We start from the raw sequence: 21,941 nt of genomic DNA on the forward strand, positions 1-21,941 counted from the left end.
AGTTTTAAGGGATGCTCTCAAACTCAAAAATAGTAAAGAACTTCACACTGAGACAGTCCTCCTAGTTAACCACTTCCACCCACCCTACCTTCCAAGGGTCTGGTGGTCCCTTTATCACCAGTATATCCAAGCCTTACTCACTTTCAGCCAACTGAAGCCCAGTTCCTGAGGCAGCTCTAAACCTAAACCCTTTCCGATTTTTCCTCTGGGACTACACCTAGCTCCCATGACAGTCCTCAAGACACAATCATCCTGTATAACCCACATCTCTACTGAAGACCAAACGAAAAAGAACAAAACGAGAATTTACCCAACACTGCCCTCTAACCACCACCTCCCCAAGGCCTTTTCTCACTTGCTAAAAAAGAGAAGCCTCCCTGCATATAATTCAAAGCCTTGGGAAAATGATTACGTCTTTGACACTGACTGCAGAGTTGCCTACTGTTATAAAAATGCTTAGTTGCTCAGTCGTGTCCGACTTCTTGTGACCCCATGGACTACAGCCCGCCAGGCTCCTCTGTCCATGGGATTCTCCAGGCAAGAATACTTGAGTGGATTGCCATTTCCTTCTCCAGAGGATCTTCCAGACCCAGGGATCAAACCCAGGTTTTCTGTACTCTATAACCATCTGAGTCAACAGGGAAAGACAGTATTAGGTGGCTTTAATACATATCCCAGGGATGGTTTGTTAACATTTGAAGTACCTTCATAAAGAATACACATTGTGGAAATGGGTAATTAGCATTTGAAAGTCTCTAGTCAAAGTCTACCACCCAGAGGTGCTTCCATAAGCTCTTAGCACAATGGAAAGTAGAAATGGGTTCCTAAATGGTGAAAGGAGTAATGTTAGCATAGCTCTGAATTAAAGACCAGCCACCGTGGCCTGGAGCAGGAAACCGCAACGAGTTCCAGTGTTCTTGCCTGAGAAACTCCATGCGCGGGGGAGCCCTTGGGGTGGCAGAGAGTCAGACACCACTGAGTGATTAAGCAGGAGTACCATGACTGTGTGATATTCTCTAGAAGCAATGAGGTACCTGCCAGTCAAGAAGACATAAGAGAGCTGGGCCAGTATGGAAGGAGAGTGAAAAGAAAATCAATGGTGTTTTCAGAGAGAATAATGATGGGTTATGAACTCTGTGTTGAATAGAGATGAATTTAAGGACAGGAAAGAACTCATTATTAACGAGTGGAAGAATTAATAGATCAGAGATTTCAAAGTGAAAGAATTGCCAGATTGGAAATACAAAGGCAGATGAACTAGAACAATAAAGAGAATGAAATACTCAAAATCAAGATTTTGGAGGTTTTATTGGTGATGACAAATTTTAATGTATATAATAAAAGAACTGGCCCACACTAAAGAATTTGCTGGTAAAAGTAATACAACTAAAATGCTGTTCTCACTGAAGTAATTATTATTGTCACAATTTTTTGTTTCAAAGAGAACTGCATACAGAAAATATTAAAACAATGAAACCAAAAATTCAAACAGAAACCATGAAATACTATACAATTACATATACTACTTTAAACTTACTAGACTTAGCTTGTGCTCTGGAGACAAACTGCCTGGATTCAAATCCCAACTTGGCCATTTACTAGTTGAGTGCCTGTTCCCATACTGGCAAAATGGGGATGTTACTAGAACCTACCCCATAGGACTGCCAGAGAATTAAATATATCACTCTTTGTGAAGAGCTAAGAACAGCATGGGGCCCACAGCAAACATTATGCAAATGTTAGCTGGTATGATCGGAGTTTGAGGCGTCACTTCTCCCAAAGGTATACCAAAAACTAAGGACACTAAGCGATGGACTGATTTTGAGATAAGGCATTTTGCTTAAAGCACACACTTAACAAGCGTAATATATCTCAGTTATTAACCAGTTTGATTTATAGTAATAAACACTGAAACATTTCAAGGTGGTAGAGCAGCCTTTTTTAAAACTAAAAGGAAAGGAAGTATTTAGCTTAACAAACTATAAGGAAATATAACCTGCAATGACCGGTGGTGACACTTGAGTCGTCTGTCCTGTAACTGCTTTACTATTGATTGGTTTTGCAAAGATCAGCTTCGTGATTACCGGACCAGAGGTTGGTGTTCGAGGCTTCTTAGCAATCTGAAATATATAAGTAACTATGAAAACCATTTTTCTATGAAGCACCTACTCAATCAAAATGAGACAAGACTGATATACAGAAGTACATATGAAACCAGCTCATTTAACAAAAATATCTCAGTATTAATATTTAAAACATTCAAAATGCAGCCATTCACCCAAATACTAATATCACATCCTTAAGCCATTATGTAGTAATACCTTTGAATTTTATTTCAAATCCTTATCTTAGTCTCTGAGACATATGCATATCATGAAAATTAAATTAATTTTTAAAAATAATGTTTAAAATAAGTGTTAAATAATAATGAAACCAAATTTCAAAATAACAAATTATTCAATAATAAAAGATGGAGTAGAATACATTAAGAAAGCATAGTGCAAATGATAAAGACATCTGTAAATATAATCTCATTGGCCCCTGGAAGCAAAATATAAACACACATTAAAGATAGGCTTATTATGACTTTATCTTCAACTTTAGATCTATGTATCAGGGGCAGGTAAAGAACTGCACAAGTTAATGCCTTAGGATACAAAGAGACATGTTTGGCAAAACAAAGACTATTCTGAAGGTGAAGCCTCTGAAATATTATTGACTAAAATATGATTTACTATAGTTTACTAGACTATAAATTCTTTAAGGGAGAGTCTATGTTTTATTCACCTCTGATTTTACATGATACATGGTACATTGTTGCCCTGAACTAAAATTCTTCACAAGTCAAGGAAAGTAGAGTTACTGATATTTTTATATTTAAATTATCAATGTATGCAAAGAAAAGCTTTTTCTAAAAGCCAGAAGCAGAAATTTAGCAATGACAAAAATCACAAATTTTCACAGCAGGAAGGACATTAAATATTAACTTTACCTTTGACAGATATGAAAATTGAGGCCCTGAAAGTACTATTATTGGAAATAATAACTCAAAATGAACAAACATGACCAACTTAAATTACAAAATATACTAGAAGCTGCAACTGATCACAGAACCAGGTAAATATCAGCTTTGTGCTCTAACTACAAATTAAACTTAAAAACATATTTTCTTAAATCTAGAATAAATTACTTCCTTACACTCAGAACACATAACTGACAAAACAAAATGTACAGGAAATACAAACCACATTTAAAAAAACAAACCAGAGAGATCTACAACTACATATTAAAAAATATCCAGACTGCAAAACTCTGACATACCCAAATAAATCCATAATTGTACTTTACAAAACTGATGCAATTTGAGAGACATAAAGGGAAAATATTTCCCAAATGTATTTACAGGCCTAGAACTCTAAAATAAGTTAGAATAGGTTGTTGATTGACTTAGTATTAAGAATCTCAAGAGGCAGAGATACTGATATTTTTGGAAATCTGTATCTTGCAAAAAATAATCTTAGCTACAGTTTGGGAACTTAAAGTATTTCCCCATTTTTAACTGATTTTCACAATCACACAACAATACAAATACTTACCAACCAGGGAAAAAAATGTAAACAATACTACCGAAAGCTCATTAATTACTCAAATGAACAATCTCAACTTGCCTGTGTGGTTTTGTTTCTTTAATGGAGCATAGCTGAAAATAAGGACTTCCAGTTCTGTTAAGGAACCTTGCTTTTTGTATCATGAATTAAACTACCCTAGGAGAAACTTAACTTTTATTAAATAAAACAGAGCATAAAGGATCATTTTTAAACAAATGTATCTAATTAACAGATTAACACAACAATGAATCAGAAAAGGAAATTTACAAGTAAGACTGCCAAATATGTGATCAAATAATACATGCAGGTAATTTCGGGCACTGTGTTGTACAGATTTAGGAACTAATAAGGAGTTATGTTGTTCAAGACTGCTAATTATTTATTATCCTTACACACTATGCAGAAGAATTATAGGAAAGGGTTTATGTATCTGTAATTAAGTGTAACTATCTCTGTTACTGCCTCTGGTTTCAACTGTCACCTCTTTCCTTCATTTTTCAAGATGGGTCTCCTTCTTCCACCCTTTCCTGTCGTCCACTCCCTAAAAGCTTCAATCCGATTAAACTTAAGACAATGCTGAGGACCATCTGGGGAAAAAAATGAGAGGATCATACACATTATGTAATACTAAACCGAATACTCTGGTACCTAAAATGGATACAGATAGGCATGTAGCTTTTTGTTTGTTTTTTTCTGAGCCTCAGAGCTTTAGAGGCTACTCATGAGCTGAAAAGATGTGAGTTGCATAAAAATAACTGGCCAAGAAGAACAATATTCTAAATGGGGTTTCTTTCGTTTTTAAATAGAAGTTCTTTTTAAATAAATAGAATCAAATGTTATAAAAGTAACGACAATAAGAGAAGTTATAAAAATTAGACCCCAGTTTTCGTTTTTATTGTTGGTACTTGAGGGATTATAGAAGAATACTAGTGGATACAAGTACCCAGGTCTTACAAACAGTATGTATACACTGCTCTATTAAATGGGGAAAAAAAATGACATTCTGATTTACATTATCAGTATCTTATAAACATGGCTATGATCCACATCCCCAAAGCCAGACAAACTCTGGTAAACCATAAAAACAAGTTTCACAACTGATTTTTAAAAGGACAAGTTGAGGACAAGGTGCCTGATGGTGACAGGATCTCATTCAAGAGATCCTCATCAAAAGAAGTAAAAGGAAATCAGAGGTAAGTGAGAGACGATTGTGAATGAGAAAGCAAAGAACATTAAATGTTTAACAGTGGCAAAAGGGACATGGGCAAATTATATATAAAGTCTGAGAAATCGTATGAAGTTCTTAAATAAAAAGCCCACAAAAAGATTCTATTTTGCCAACATAATAACAAAAACATTTTTTCTAGTATCAGCTGTGAGTGGATAATTCTCCAAACCTTCCTCCCTTCCTTTTATGCATTTAGTTCTCACGCCTTCTCCTTTTTTCTAAAAGCCAACTCTTTAAAACAGGAGACGCATTTGTGTTCCCTGGTCTTAAGTGGATCATTGTATTTCTAAGCATAGTGCTGACCTAAAAAGGCCTACCTGGACACAAAAAAAATGGGCAATCACTTAACATATGTTCTGAGAACCTTCTAGCTTGGGTTTCTATTCATACTAACAATGGGTACCATTTTGAAAGATCTTCAGTGTTTTGAGAACCATACCAAGTACTGATCTTACGTGTTTCATCATGATCAAATAGCCATCTTACAGCTAAAGTCAAAAAGTCAGAGAAAATAAATAGCCTATCCAAAGTTCCACAGCACAGTCAGTCCTGCAGAAAAGTGACTGAAGTCCAGTTGGTCCAATTCTAAACCTTCCATCACACGGCACTGTCTTTCTACACTGCAAATGTGAGTGATGCAGGGGACAGTAAATTCCAAAGAGGCACATACTGGCTGGTTTGCACTACTGCTGGCTCGAACGGTTTCTCAGAGCAGCAACTTCTCCTAGACTTTGGCCATCTGTTAGCTGAAAATATCATGTCTGAATGATTTTTTGACAGCCCAGCACCAACTCTGCCATCTTTACACCAGCAGAACATCCTTGGACTCAAATTACGACTGAGAATAAAATGTGTTTCAAAATGAGTAAAAAGCTATAAATACACTACACATTGGAATTTAACCACAATTAAGTTCTAAGTTCTCTGGCAGAAATTTTCAAAAGCATTAGACATATCAAAGACTTTACAAAAAAAAAAAAAAAACCACACAATTAACTAAAAGCACATTCAAGAGGATTCAGTAACAACTACGCATTTAATCACCCTACACATACAACTATGAATCAATTTAATATTTAACATGCATTTTCATTAAGAAGCCCCCTCTTTTTTTTTTTTTACCTGTACTGTTTTTAACTGTTGGGTCTGTAACACAGAGGGCTGAGTTGTAGTATTAAGCAGTTGACTTCCTGGGTCAATGCTGAGACACCAATGACAGGTTTCACCTCTGGCCTCCCTCCAATGGTAACTACTTTAATCTGCTGCGGTGGTAACTTAGCATCTCCTGACTGGGCCTGAGTTGTAACTTTCTGAGCCTGGGGTTGGCTATGGGGTAGTGCTAAAACAATTGGTGAACCAGACTTGCCCAAAGTTGTTAAAATTAACTTCTGTCCATCTGGTTTAAGGGTCTGATTGCCAAGTTTAAGATCAGATGTCTGTGATACTTTGTTTAAAATAATCTGATTGGCTGATATAGTCACAGGAGTCTGAGCACCAAGTTTTTGAAGGCCACTTGGAAAAGCTGGTTTCACTGTGGTATTAGAATCTGCTTTAGTGACTGTGGTGTTCACTGCAACTCGGGTAGTGTGGTTACTGTGCACTGTGATTGGTTCCGTGGAAATGGGCGTGGCTGCAGAGTCACCAGTAGAATTTATGTTGACAATTTCTTCCAGTTCTGTCTCCATGGGAATTGGGGATGAAACAATAACAGCCTCAATACTATCATCATCCACTAAAGTTATACCAGTGTCCATTATCTCCTCTGGAAGCAAACTATTCACCTCAGCTGGCACCACCTCCATGATCGTTCTCCTTCGAGAAAGTTGATCAGGTGCTACAATAAAAGTTGAAAAATGAATAAATTACTAAGTTTCAAAACAGATATAAGAGAAAAAAAATAGCCAAGAAAAAATGCAAATGACAAACAAAAATTTCTACTGCTGTATAGCTGAGTGAGGGATATTCCTGATGCATATTTGTGTTAAACCATTTCAACAAATCCTCAACCTTCAAGAATCTGAAATGTAAGTCCTATGAGACACAAAACTAGAAGCAAACATTCTCATTTACCATGTCTCAATCCAAAAGTATACTGCATTCAGTCAATACATAATTACAGGAAACGCCTTTCCAATTCCTGCTCATAAATAAAACCTTTTAATCTTTGACATGTCTGATCATCTTATTTCTTCCCAGTTCTGGGTTTTTCTTCCCTACTAACAAGACTTGAAAACTTCTGATTTGCACAAGGAAATAAAGATTTAAATAAAAACAGATATTAGAAAATACAGTCGAACCTCCAGTGAAAGAGGTCCTAAAATGAGGTTACTATATCATTTATAAAAATCCATTAAATACTCAAATTGATGTTAAAGAAGTTTCTAGAGTAAGCCACCTCAGCAACTGCAGGTCAAATGGGTTATAGGTCCCCAGTTTGATCCATCAGCTTCATATTAAAGAAATTTTTATTTGGAAAGAAGATTCTCAACTCCTCCTCAGCTACTTAGAATGTCAAAAAGGGAACCATTTAAGAGGTATACAACCAGGTCCCATAAAGGAAAAAAAAAGATGGTAATGATAATAATAATAAAGCAGATCACAAATCAGAACTGCGATGCTTTCAGCCAAAGGTCATGAAAAACTTCCAATAAAAGTCAGTACCATTATCTTCACATATTAAAGAGTATCTCATATTTATGACTGACTATATATCTTATTTGGACTTCCCTGCTGGCTCAGCAGTAAAGAATCCTTTTGCAATGCAGAAGACGTGGGTTTGATTTATGCATAGGGAAGATTCCCTGGAGAAGGAAATGGCTACCCACTCCAGTATTCTTGCCTGGGAAATGCCATGTAAAGAGGAGCATGGCAGGCTACAGTCCACAGGGTCACAAAAGAGTTGTACACAACTCAGTGACTAAACCACCACCACCAAACAAGTTATTTGCCCAGAGTACATCAAAGGTTCATAGCAACCTAATCAGTAATTCTTTCTTTTCCCTTTTTTTTTTTAATATAAAAATGCAATACCCATTCCAAGATTAATAGTTAACAGACATGAGTGGCAAATTATAATTGAGTAGCACCAATAAAAACTAATACTGACAAAATTAATCATCATTATTGAGCATTTACTACCTACCAGTGATGGCATAATTTAACCTATCCTGATAACAACTCCAAGATGCATCATTTAACAGATGAGGAAACTTAGGTTAAACTCTATGCCCAAGGTCACATGGCTTGTAAATAATAGAGCCAGAACTCAAGCTCAGGATATGTTTTATGATACCAAAGTTCATAATTCTCATCACACAATTTACTGCCTTAAAAAATAAGTCTACTTCTTTACAGTCAACCCTCTACCCCCAAATTCCTACTCTACACAACCACCGCTCTATTCTACAACTTCACTAGATTAGTGTTGCCTTTTCGTCCATTTTAGAACTTCACAAAGATGGAATCATACATTATGTAAATCCACGGTATAAAGCATGAGCCTCTCCCTTTAGCATGCTTTTTGAGATTTATCTTTATTCTTACACTTATTAGTAGCTCAGTTCCTTTTTACTGCTGAGTAATATTCCATTGGATGAATCTACCATAATTTGTTTATCCATTCATCTGTGGATGGACATTTTGACTGTTTCTTGTTTCGGACTATCATAAATAATATTGCTAAAAATCATTCGAGGTTTTTGTGGATAGATATTTTCATTTCTTTTGAATAATTACCTAGATGTAGACTTGATCATAAGGTAAATTTACTTTTAACTTTGGGCTTCCCTTATGGCTCAGTGGTAAGGAACCCGCCTGCCAATGCAGAAGCGGGTTCGATCCTGGGGTCAGAAAGATCTCCTGGAGAAGGAAATGGCAACCCACTTCAGTGTTCTTGCCTGGGAACCGAGGAGCTTGGTGGGCTACAGTCCATGAGGTTGCAAAAGTCAGACACAACTTAGTGAGTAAACAACAACAATTTTAAACTTTGAATGAAATATGCCAGACTATTTCCCAACTTAGCTGTACCATTTTGTACACCTACCAGCAATGCATGGGATTTCCAGCTGCTCCACTTCCTCACCAACAACTGGTTTTGTCAGTCTTTTTAACTTTAGCCATTCTAGTGGGTGTGAAATGATAGCTCATCGTGGTTTTAATTTGCCATTTCCAGATGACTAAATATGTTGAGCACCTTTTCACATGAATATTACCTATTTGTATATCTTCTTTTTTAAAGTACCTGTGTGTTAAGTCTTTTGCCAATTAAAAAAAAGGATTGGGGTTTTTAATCTTCTTATTGAGTTGGGTGAGTTCCTTACGCATATTGCAACATCATCAATAGCAGTAACTTATAGCTCAGAGGAAATCACTAGGGTTTGGGGGATCCCAAAGTATGAGTACTTCTCTAGATTCGGCTCTTCCTGGTCAGTAGAGTCCCCCTCCCGCACTTTCAGAACAAGGCATTTATGGAACAGGCTTGCTGAAACATCAATACCAACTACACCCTCCCCACACACAGTGGCACATCAGCTTCCCATTCCTACTGCAAACCTTGTCCAAGCCCTATCAGCTGTTTCTCAACATTCCACCCCACAAAGAACGAGGAGGAGGATGACTTGGGTGTCATTATCCAATGCAGCCATTAAGTTTGACTCTCTTCTCCCTGAAGTTCCCCCAGCAGGTTTAGACCCGAAGTCAAGGTGTTAAAGGAGGAGAGGTCACACCACAGAGGGAGATGGTGGCCTGACAGTGCATTTACTTTCAGTTTCATGCACTCACACTTGCAGCTCAACTGAACAAACTTCTAATGTTTTCAGTCCACCCAAATCCTCACTTCTGAGATCCTTCTCTTGGCTTGGGGGACTCCTGGACTCAGCAGCTACAGCCCCATTGCCTTTCGGCTAAGGCCATGGAGTGGAGTGTACAGCAACCAGAGCAAGCACCATCCAGGCCACCTCTCAGCTCAGCCCCTGAAGATTCTAGGAGGTAGAACACGGGAGGGCTCCTACTCCTCCTGCCCCCGCCACCCTTGCCCGCCACATGGGTGAGAGCATTCCCTGCCAGAGGCCAGTCTTTGCAGATCCCCCAGCCCAGGCCTCAAGGTGCTCATCCTTCCTCTTTCAAGAAGCCACGTCTCTGTCAGCACTCCAGGCTTATGGCTTAAAACTGTCCAGAACTGGGAGGCCGTTCAGATTCTAGACTCTCCTTGCAAGCTAACAAAGCTGCCTGCCACTGTTTCGTGGAGACTGGCAGACAATGCGGTAGTCCTAGGACAGAGACAGGGGACTTAACACACCCAGCGTGGCAGGGAACAGAAGCGCCATGTGTGTCTCGGTCCCCTTGTTGCCCCCTCGTCCCACAGGGCAGACGTGGAGAGGCGCCCAAGCGTATGCTGTGCAGGCAGCAGGTTTACACTGAGGAACCCTGAGCCTAAGGAACCTGAATTGTTTCTCATGGGCTGAAGCACACCTGCCCTTTGTCCAAAGGGAGACACTATCTTTATGATACTGGACGTATAAGCAAATCTGCCCTCTGCTATGACAGGAGTCACTAACTTGATCACCCAAGGCTATATGCTATACAAACATCCTGGAGGAAGCTGTTTAAAAGGGTTGTCACTGCCTCTCTTGTAACAAGTACAAAACTACAGAGACCCATGGGGAGCTGTCTCCCAACAGTATACCTCTCTACTTATTTATTTTAGCAATGTGTTTTGTACTTCGAGTGTTTAGGCCTTGCATATATTTTGGTAAATTTATCCCTAAGTGTTTTGTGTTTTTTGATGTATTGTAAATCGCCTTATTTTCCAACTGGTTGGTTGCTAGTATATAGGAATTCAACTGACTATTTTACATTGTCCATGTATCTTACAACCTAGCTAAACTCACTAAATCTTGTGTAGAGTCCACAGGATTTTTTAGAAAGATAATTCATATTATTTGAGAATAATAATTCTCTTTATTATTATTTATAATAATAATAATAACCTGTAGTTCTTCCTTTCCAATCTGCATGTCTTTTGTTTCTTTTCTTGCCTTACCATACAGGCTAGGACCTCCAGTAAAATGCTGAATAAAAGTGGTAAGCACAGACATCTTTACCTTGTTTCCTATCTTAATCTTAGCTGTAGGTTTTTCATAAATTCCCTCTGTTGGGTTGAGGAAGGCAACTTATAGTGCCAGAGTGTAGTTGTTTCTTTTTTCAAATGGATACCTAATCATGTTTTTTTCTGCAACTAGTGAGATAAACATATGGCTTTTTCTTCTTTGTGAAAGTCACTCAGTTGTGTCTCTTTGCAACCCCAAGGACTACACAGTCCATGAAATTCTCCAGGCCAAAATACTGGGGTGGGTAGCCTTTCCCTTCTCCAGCGGATCCTCCCAACCCAGGGATCAAACCCAGGTCTCCCATATTGCAGGGAGATTCTTTACCAGCTGAGCCACAAGGGGGGCCCAAGAACACTGGAGCGGGCAGCCTATCGCTTCTCCAGCGGATCTTCCCGACCCAGGAATTGAACCGGTGCCTCCTGCACTGCAAGTGGATTCTTTACCAACTGAGCTATCAGGGAAGCCTATTTTCTCTTTTAGTCTTTGAGTTATATTGATTTTTTTTATTAAGCCAATTTTGCACTGCTGAAATAAACCCCACTCAGTAAAATTATATAGTTATATTCTATATATATTGCCAAATTCTGTTGGCTGATACTTCATTAAGTAATTTTGTCTAGAATGGGAAAGACTAGAGATCTCTTCAAGAAAATCAGAGATACCAAAGGAACATTTCATGCAAAGATGGGCTCGATAAAGGACAGAAATGGTATGGACCTAACAGAAGCAGAAGATATTAAGAAGAGATGGCAAGAATACACAGAAGAACTATACAAAAAAGATCTTCACGACCCAGATAATCACAATGGTGTGATCACTCACCTAGAGCCAGACATCCTGGAATGTGAAGTCAAGTGGGCCTTAGAAAGCATCACTACGAACAAAGCTAGTGGAGGTGATGGAATTCCAGTTGAGCTATTCCAAATCCTGAAAGATGATGCTGTGAAAGTGCTGCACTCAATATGCCAGCAAATTTGGAAAACTCAGCAGTGGCCACAGCACTGGAAAAGGTCAGTTTTCATTCCAATCCCAAAGAAAGGCAATGCCAAAGAATGCTCAAACTACCGCACAATTGCATTCATCTCACACGCTAGTAAACTAATGCTCAAAATTCTCCAAGCCAGGCTTCAGCAATAGGTGAACTGTGAACTTCCTGATGTTCAAGATGGTTTTAGAAAAGGCAGAGGAACCAGAGATCAAATTGTCAACATCTGCTGGATCATGGAAAAAGCAAGAGAGTTCCAGAAAAACATCTATTTCTGCTTTATTGACTATGCCAAAGCCTTTCACTATGTGGATCACAATAAACTGTGGAAAATTCTGAAAGAGATGGAATACCAGACCACCTGACCTGCCTCTTGAGAAATTTGCATGCAGGTCAGGAAGCAACAGTTAGAACTGGACATGGAACAACAGACTGGTTCCAAATAGGAAACGGAGTACGTCAAGGCTGTATATTGTCACCCTGTTTATTTAACTTCTATGCAGAGTACATCATGAGAAACGCTGGACTGGAAGAAACACAAGCTGGAATCAAGATTGCCGGGAGAAATATCAATAACCTGAGATATGCAGATGACACCACCCTTATGGCAGAAACTGAAGAGGAACTTTAAAAAGCCTCTTGATGAAAGTGAAAGTGGAGAGTGAAAAAGTTGGCTTAAAGCTCAACATTCAGAAAACGAAGATCATGGCACCTGGTCCCATCAATTCATGGGAAATAGATGGGGAAACAGTGGAAACAGTGTCAGACTTTATTTTTTTGGGCTCCAAAATCACTGCAGATGGTGACTGCAGCCATGAAATTAAAAGACGCTTACTCCTTGGAAGGAAAGTTATGACCAACCTAGATAGCATATTCAAAAGCAGAGACATTACTTTGCCAACAAAGGTCCACCTAGTCAAGGCTATGGTTATTCCTGTGGTCATGTATGGATGTGAGAGCTGGACTGTGAAGAAGGCTGAGCGCTGAAGAATTGATGCTTTTGAACTGTGATGTTGGAGAAGACTCTTGAGAGTCCCTTGGACTGCAAGGAGATCCAACCAGTCCATTCTGAAGGAGATCAGCCCTGGGATTTCTTTGGAAGGAATGATGCTAAAGCTGAAACTCCAGTACTTTGGCCACCTCATGCAAAGAGTTGACTCACTGGAAAAAACTCTGATGCTGGGAGGGATTGGGGGCAAGAGGAAAAGGGGACGACAGAGGATGGGATGGCTGGATGGCATCACTGACTCGATGCACGTGAGTCTCAGTGAACTCCGGGAGTTGGTGATGGACAGGGAGGCCTGGCATGCTGTGATTCATGGGGTCACGAAGAGTCGGACATGACTAAGCAACTGATCTGATCTGATACTTATAAGGGCTCTTGGTCTGTAGTTTTTTTGTACTGGCTCTCTGGGGACGATTGCCAGTCTAACAAAATAAGCTGAGACATTGCCCCTTTTCAATTTTCAAGAAGCATCTACATGTAACTGTTACTATTTCCTCCTGAAATGTTTGTTAGAATTCACCACTAAAGCCATCTATTTAACTATAAATTCAATTTCTTAAACAGATGTAGGGTTATTCCGGTTATCTCTTTTTTTTAAATGACCTTTGGTATTTGATAGTTTGTATCTTTTAAGGAATATGTCTATCCCTCTAAGTTGCCAAATTTATTAGCATAAAGTTACATGTAATATTATTTCAATGTCTGTAGAGATGGCAACTCTTCATTTCTTATTTTGGTAGTTTCTGTCTTTTCTCCTTTTTTTCTGATCAGTTGGAGATTTTTCAGTTTTATTGATATTTTCAAGAATCATTTTGGCTTCATTGACTTTTCCCAACAGTTTGTCCATTTTTTAATTTAATTGACTATTATCTTTATCTCCTTCTGCTTACTTTGTTTCTTCTAGAAGCTTAAAATGGAAGCACAGATCAGGATTCAACACACCATAGCCTACAGATCAAATTAAGACCACAGTCCATTTATGTATTGCTCTCCAACCAAGAATGATTTTTACATTTGTAAATAGTTGGGGGAGGGGGATCTACAAAACCTAAAATAGTTGCCATCTGTCCCTTTATAGACAGTTTGCCAACACTCGTTTAGATCATTGATTTTAAAACTTTCTTCTTTCCTAAAATAAACATTTAGTGTTAAAAATTCCCCCAACACTGCTTTAACTGCATTCTGCTAATCTCGATGTTTTTATTATCATTCACTTCAAATCTTTTCTAATATTCCTTGTGATTGCATCTTAGACAAATGGAAAATAAAGAAGTGTGCTATTTAATCCCCAAATATTTGGGGATTTTTCCACCTTTTATTATCAATTTCTAATTTACTGCTATCATTGTCAGAGAGTGTAATACTCTACCATTTCCACTGTGTGAGATGACATTTGGAGACTTGTTTGAGGCTCAGCGCATGGTCCATCTTGGTGAACAGTGCGCATGCACCTGAAGAGAACCTGTGTTCTGTGGCTGCTGAGAGGAGTGCCCCACAAATGTCCAACAGGTCGAAATGGCTGAGAGTGCCGTTCAGACCTTCCAGACTTTCTTTTTCCTCTTCTATCCATTACTGAGACAGACTGTTAAAATTCTCAAATATGATTGTGGATTTGTCTGTTTCTCCTGTGCATTTTTAGTTCTTTATGTATTTTAAAGCTCTGTTATTAGGAAGAACATGTCCTCTTCTGACTGGTCCTATTAAAAGAGACCAGGAGCTATAGGACTAGGAGTCTCCCTTGGAAGTAGGAGTAAAGTTCAAACTTCCAACCAGAAAAGGTCTGATTGGTCTGGCCAGTCTCTAAGTAGCATGGGCTGTGCAGAGTTCTGGAGCCAGCACACCTCACAGGCCACTGAGCAGATTGTAATAACTGCTTTATGATTAGACATCCCTAGCTGTTTCAATCAGGGTCACATGCAGGACAGGGTGGCCTCCGCTAAAAGAAAACTCTCAGAAGGAGCTTGTGGGCATGGCAGGAAAGGGTTTGGCCATCTAGTGACATGAATCATCACTCTAATTTTATCCCTTAGGAATGGAAGATATGCCCTAGCACATGCAACCTCATCACCCCTGTGCTGAGGACCACTCCAAGAAGAGAGAGAAAGAGAGGATTTTCACAAGCCGACAGGATAGAGGAGCTGTAGTTTACCCCATGTGTATTAAGGGTTACCTCTCAAGGTATGGAAAGAAAAGAATACCATTTATACAACACATTTCCCATGCTTCCAATATTTTCTGCTCATAAAACAACGTTTTTAAAGCTTTAGTTTTAAACTACTTTTTAATTTTTATCAGTATTTACTTAACAAATATGTATTGCTTCCCAACTTTGTAGAGGGAAATTAACCAAAGCCCTTGCCCAGACAGACCTTAGAAGTCAACAGAAGAGTGGCATGATCACAGCTATAGTTTGGGAGGATTAACTTCATCTTGGAGTTTTATTGGATGGAAGGCAGGGAAACCAGTTACAAGGCTATTATAGTAATTAGTTCAAGTCAGAGATAAATGGAGGGTCTGATTTAGGACATTAAAATAAATAAATACAACATAAAAACAAAGTAAGATAGAAACGACAAATGCTCTATGCTTTCACACATTTTTTTTTTTTTTTGAGACTATTGCCAGAGCTGAAGCACTGTTCTTTTTCTTAGTTACAGGTGGAGGACAACCTGGTAAACAACTATTTTCACTCTTGCACATAATCATATAAAGTGGTGAACTACCACCGTATTATAAATAACTTGTCAGATGTTGGGACAGAAACACCTGGATGTTTAAGAACTATACTTTTGTACCTAGAGCTTATAACCAACACTAACTGGTTAAGTATACTACTTGGATTTTAGCTTTCATTAAGTCTAGCATCAACAACTCAAAAACTAAGTACAGAATTACATTTCTCAAACTAAACTGGGAGCAATGGACTGTAAGACACGAGTCTTGAAGAAATGCTGGGAAGTTTGTATTTTCATTTCAGTAATATATTTTTTAAAAAGTATATTCTGGATTACCACCATCAGTAGTACCAGAATTAGAGTGGGCTAAAGAAAAAGGTATATGAGGATCTTACAAGGTAAATGACATATTTAAGCCACGTGGAAGTCAAACCACCTAACCGGTGATTTAAGGAGCAAAGTTCTGTGACACTCAAACTTAGAAAAATAGTGTAGGAGTTGAGTTATCGTATGATACACAGCATGGGGCTTCCCAGGTGGCTCAGAGGTAAAGAATCTGCCTGCCAATGCAGGAGAAGGGGTTCGATTGGAGGTCAGGAAGATCCCCTGGACTAGAACCTGGCAACCCCCTCTGTATTCTTGCCTGGAGAATTCCATGGACAGAGGAGCCTGGCGGACTACAGTCCATGGGGTCCCAAAGAGTCTGACACGACTAAGTGACTGAGCACGCATACCCCCACACAGCATATAGAAAGCTCCACGTCTAGTCAAGGCAGACTATGCAAGCAAAGTTTCCATTTCATCAAAACATCATTCATCACCCTAAATTTTACTGGCTCTATAGTTTTGTTTTTATTTCATTTATACTTCCCTAAAAGCAATAAGCATAAGGAATTTATATACATCTAAAAATTAAGTATTTTAATACAGTGAAACTATTTAGGCCAATCCTGACAATTCACAATATTTTTCCCCTTTAAAGGGGGACTGTACGTTATTCATGCTGTAAGACTAACATGGAGGAAAAAACATGGAGATTCAAATCAGAAAGATGTGTTTCCAAATCTTGACTCTCCTCATTGCTTATCGTGTATCCCTAAGCACTAATCTCTTTAAGCCCCAGTTTACTAGCAGAGTTACTGTGAAGATAGTTACGTGGTATGCTACAGCACAAATGAAAATTCTTCTCTTCTTTCTCTATCTAAATTAGCTTCTCCTGACTTCTATCTTGTTTAATTTTTATAATTTGTGGGGGGAGGGGAGCTGTGCCACATGGCATGTGGGATTTTAGTTCGATGACCAGAGATTGAACCAGGGCCCTGGGCAGTGACAGCTCGGAGTCCCAACCACTGGACCACCAAGGAATCCCCTCCTCCTAAGATTTTTAATCCGTCATATATCATGCAGATTACACCTTCACAATATTTCCTTCCCACTGCAACCAAGAGTTTTTAAATCTCCGAAGCTCAGAGCCAACTACTGTTATTTTTTACCTTTATCTTCTCTTATCTGCGACACATCCCACAGAAAAAGCTACAGGACTTATCTCACCTGAGTGCACCTCTGAGGCTGTCACTCTCCTACTCAAACATTTTCTGTAACCCTGAGGCCTTCTGCATTACGGCCCTACCCAACCTATCCTTCCAATGTTACCTCCACCAATTCCAAAAGTGAAAGTTTCCTGGAGGAGGGAATAGCAGACTACCCCAGTATTCTTGTTGCGAGAACCCCATGAACAGTCTGCAAAGGCAAAGATACTGAGCTGTCTCCAAGCCCTAGCACAGTACGCGACACACGGTAGATATCCAACAGTAACATTCAAAAAAAAAAGTAGCAGGAATCTTCAATGCTCCTCTTCACCAAAAAAGACACCCGACTAACTCCACTGGCATAACTCTTCACTGCTAACACACTTCTAACTATTAAAAAGCAAGTCTTTCAACAATAATCTAAAAACTGGTCTTTAAAGACAATCACAAGGAATGACAAAAAGACAATGGCAATGGGTGATTTAAAAAACAAAAACAAAAAAAGCCAATGAATAAGCATGTTTCTTTATTATTTATTGGGCTTCCCCGGTGGCTCAGCTGGTAAAGATTCTGCCTGCAATGCGGGAGATGTGGGTTAGATCCCTGGGTTGGGAAGATCCCCTGGAGAAGGAAACAGCTACCCACTCCATAATTCCGGCCTGGAGAATTCCAGGGACTGTATAGTCCATGGGGTTGCAGAGTCGGGGACATGACTGAGCGACTTTCATTTATTTTATTTTTAAAATTCTTAGCACTGACTTAGCATCTGAGTCGGCAGAGACCAAACAACTGCAATGTAAGAGTTATAAGAAAAAACAGTAACAACAATCAAATTCCTACTGGATAAAACATCAGGAAAAAACGATTTAAAAAACTCATTAACTAAAACCTCTGAGTACCCCTCAGTTATTTCCCCCGAAAAAATACTTTTGGTCTCTCAGTCCTCTAGTGAATAAATTTGGACACACAATGTGCAAGCTATACACACACATACACACAAAATATTTCCTCTCTGAACAGAACACACAAAGAATAAAACTGTATGACATGCTATGACATCATCTCTTTGTAGGAAACTTGGATATGGAAAACCATTGCTAATCATAAACATTACCAGGGTACATTTCTTAAACATTCATCTCTCTGTTCACTCATATACTCAACCTTCAACTGACCCAACCTACCACTACAAAAGCTGGAGGAAAAAAAAATCAGAGGGCCCCAAGTTAATGTATAAAAATGTGATTCATATGTAACTTTTCAGTAACACTACTGTTGAGGATCTGCAGCACAATCTAAAGCACACATGGATCTTTAAGCAACCTAACAAAACCAGACTGTGGCTGTCAAAAGCTCAATCAGCCCAACTCTCCAGCTCTTGAAACAAAGGGCTAAAAAGTCCAGTAGGGAAAAAAACCAGAGGTCTCAATTCGTCTTTAACCAACTTAAAATTTGACTCATATCAAGTGTGAGCATCAAGTCATCACAACTTCCTTCTTAACAATGAAGGCAAAACTTGTGAACCAAAACAGGGCTCCCAAAGCTGTATTTCACTTGGATCATAAAATCTACTGTAAAATCTCCCATCACTTTACTCTCTGAATTCATGAAATGGATGAGAGGCAGGGAAACACATAGATTTGATATGACTGACAGTATCTCAATTGTCATCTGCCGAATGGCAAGGGCCAAGGAGTCCTCTATAGATGACAGAGCCATCAAAGAAAGAGACAACATTTCAGTGATTACAGAACTGGTCCATAGGCTCACAAAACGTGAACATCCACACCCCAACAAGTTACAGACTATGATCTAAGACCCAGAGCTTAAATGCAGAATAAAATGACAACGTTTGGCCTCCCTAAAGACACGTACAACCCTATAAACTGTTGGACATCATCAAACCAACACCCGCCGGAGTGGATATTTTAAACATTCAATCAGGAAACCAGGATAACTGCTAGCGGTTCCTCTAGGCCTCAGCAGCAGCCTTGGGTATAAGAGCAAACTCGAGTCCTCTTAATACTCAAAAGAATAATGTTGATGTCATGACGAGCCTGCCGATCCTTTGCACTCTAAACTAGCCCTTCCTTGATCCGCGGGGCGATCCTTCGCCCACCCGCCCCCTCCCCACAAATAAAGCGACCTCGCAACCGAGCAGCCCTAGGGTAGCCCCTGGCTCCTCTACCTCCGGCGGCGGCCGCTTTCTCCTCCCTCCGGCTCCGAGGTGGGGGCTCCAGAAGGTCCCGGGCAATCCCGAGCCCGGGCGGTGCTGCTTTTGCGTGTGCACGGTGGCTCCGGCCAGCCGCTTCCTCCCCTCGTCTGCCGGACCTGGAACGCTACTGGGGAACCCTGGGGCCGCGGACGGAGTCCCGGGTGGCGACGCCGCCGCGGCCGCCGCCTCTGGTATGTCAGGGGCCGGGATTGTATTTCGAAAGATCCGCCATTTTCACCTCGTCATCACCATCACAGCTCAGCAGCTTCCCCGACAGCCCGAGCCCGGGCCGCCGCCGCTGCCGCCGCCGCCAGTAACCTCCCCCTTCCTCCTCCTCCCCTCCCCGGCCCTCCCCTCCCGAGAGGCGCACACCCACATATCCGGGGAAACCTCCCGCCGGCCCCGCCAACCTTCAAATGCTCGGGGAGACACCACTGCACACACAACCCACGCCGAGACCTTTCACCCCGCCACGGAGGGGAAATCGCGCTACCTGCAGCGTCCCCAGTCCGGCATACTTTTGTTTTGAAGAGCAGAAGAAAAAAAAAAAAGCGTAAGGGGGCAGAGGGACCACCAAGAGCTTCCACTCTTTGCCACTTTCAGGACAGCAACTTGAGAGAGATGATGGAATGCCTTTGATGCGCGGTGTCCATCGCAGACACGAAACAACAACAACAGGATCAAGACCTGGAGTGTCATTCACCAGCTCTGACATTTTCCTCCACCGCCAGCACCGCTTTTGACAGAATGGGCTGTTTCCCACCGCACTTCAGACCTCTCTGATACATTTGTAAATTTACAGGCATTGATTCTTACGCAGATACCGTGGTCAAGACGTCTAAGTTTTCAAAATAAAAGTTGCGAACTCCTCTGATCATTTCTGTCCATAAACACTGTGACTTCCAGTTCGTTTGGTTTAAGACGTCAAAGAGTAACTAGGTTTAAAACGTACGGATCCTACTCATGAGTGAACAATCTCTAAAATACAGAAAATATACCTCGGAGTTAAAATTTTTTTTGCCAAACGTTTTTAGAATCTAAATCATCAAATTAACAAAAAAAATCTGCCGCTGAAATTTTTGATACAGTGAAAATAAGCAGCGTGCTTTAGAAAAGACCCTAGAATTACCTACCCAGCTCCACCAGCATCTCTCATCATGTAGTTTAATAAATAACTAAAAGAGAAGATAGGCATGTTTTAATCATCAAAGAAATAACAAGAAAACATAAGCTGCATGGCTTCTGAAAGGAATAAAATTTTTCTAAAAAACTAAATTGGCTACCTTTGCTAATTTCAGATTTGATAACCACCCATTTTTTAAAAGGTAAATTCTGTGCCCACCATTCAACTACACCATAAGCTCTAAAAGATCTATCTGAAATGAGCAAACTGAATTTCCAGGTTTCGAACAGAGCCACTCTACTGTCTTTTTTCAGAAGTTAGTTTAAGAAGAGAAGGGGTAGAAGCTGAATAAGGCATTTCATTTCCTTACCTGGCTTGAATGACAACTCCATAGAAAAGTCGATAGCTTCAGGCTTAAACGAGTGCTAGCATCACCCAAGCCCGTCGCCGTTTTCTATATGCAGCCGGCTAGACGCTGAGAGTATCCAGCCTTCCCAATTTTTTCATCTGTAAACTTTACTTCCCCACCGCCAGCCCCGGCCACCCGCACTCCGCTTGGTGCTTACCGTTGCTTGGCCAAGCTGAGTGCTGGCCCGCTCCCTAACCCATGCACCTCGGGAACATTATGACATTTAGCCGGTGGGCTTCGCGAGGAAAACGGACAGACACGAAGAAGACACCACTACAAACGGGCACAGGAAGGACGGGGCGGCGGGCAGCAGGGAAAAGGAGGGGCTGGTACAAAATGACACAGCAGCCAAACCGGTTCCCAGAAACCCGGGGCCGACACGGCGGCTCTTCGGGCCGCGCAGCTTGCGTGTCAACAGCCGCGGGAGCCCTTCCTCCGGATCGCCGGGAAGGGCGGGCTGCCGGCCGAGCGCCGGCCCAGCCGGGTGACAGCCGCCCTCTCGAGTGCCGGCGGGAAGGGGCCGAGCCCGGAGGATCCTCCCGCCTCCTGCGGCCCGGGAGATGGGGCGCGGCGGCCCCCAAGACTGCAGGTTCCCGCTCTCCGCCATGACCCCTCTAGCCCGGGCTCCCGGAGGGGGCGGTCCGGCGCCCCCTCCCGCGCGCCCCCTTTCCCGCCCGCCTGCCCGGGGGCCCCCACCCTGGCGGGCTGACACTCACCAAAGCCGGCGGCGCCGCCGCCTCCTTCTCACGCCGCGCTCCCTGGGCTCCCAGCAGCCGCGGCGGCGGCGGCGCCTCCGAGACACAGACCCGGGTTTGTTCAAAATCACGCGCCCAGCGCCATTCCACCGCCGCATCCCATAATACGCTGGGCCCTCCCCTCCCGCGCGCCCCTCTCGGCCCGCCCCTCCGCTCGGCCAGCCCCGCCTCTCCGGCCGGCTTCCTTCCCGCCCCTTCCGCGGCGCCTGGCCCCACCCCTTGGCAACCCTACCCGGCGTCATCTCGCAAGGCTCCGCGAGTGCGCTCCGGCTCCACGTGACGCCGAGTGGGCGCTCTGTCA

At 41.3% G+C, this 21,941-nt stretch overlaps 1 protein-coding gene across 1 annotated transcript in view; it reads right to left on the reverse strand.

Moving 5' to 3' along the window:
• Positions 1 to 20,933, reverse strand: part of LIN54 (lin-54 DREAM MuvB core complex component) — a 63,902-nt gene extending 42,969 nt beyond the window's left edge. The window contains 5 exon segments of the mRNA XM_027544912.1: positions 1,997 to 2,120; positions 5,959 to 6,032; positions 6,035 to 6,670; positions 20,487 to 20,528; positions 20,847 to 20,933. Coding sequence (XP_027400713.1) covers positions 1,997 to 2,120; positions 5,959 to 6,032; positions 6,035 to 6,670; positions 20,487 to 20,502 — 850 coding nt within the window. The 5' untranslated portion in view covers positions 20,503 to 20,528; positions 20,847 to 20,933.
• Positions 20,934 to 21,941: the final 1,008 nt, after the last annotated feature.

The sequence above is a fragment of the Bos indicus x Bos taurus genome, chromosome 6 (genome assembly GCF_003369695.1).
Source record: "Bos indicus x Bos taurus breed Angus x Brahman F1 hybrid chromosome 6, Bos_hybrid_MaternalHap_v2.0, whole genome shotgun sequence".
NCBI lineage: Eukaryota > Metazoa > Chordata > Mammalia > Artiodactyla > Bovidae > Bos > Bos indicus x Bos taurus.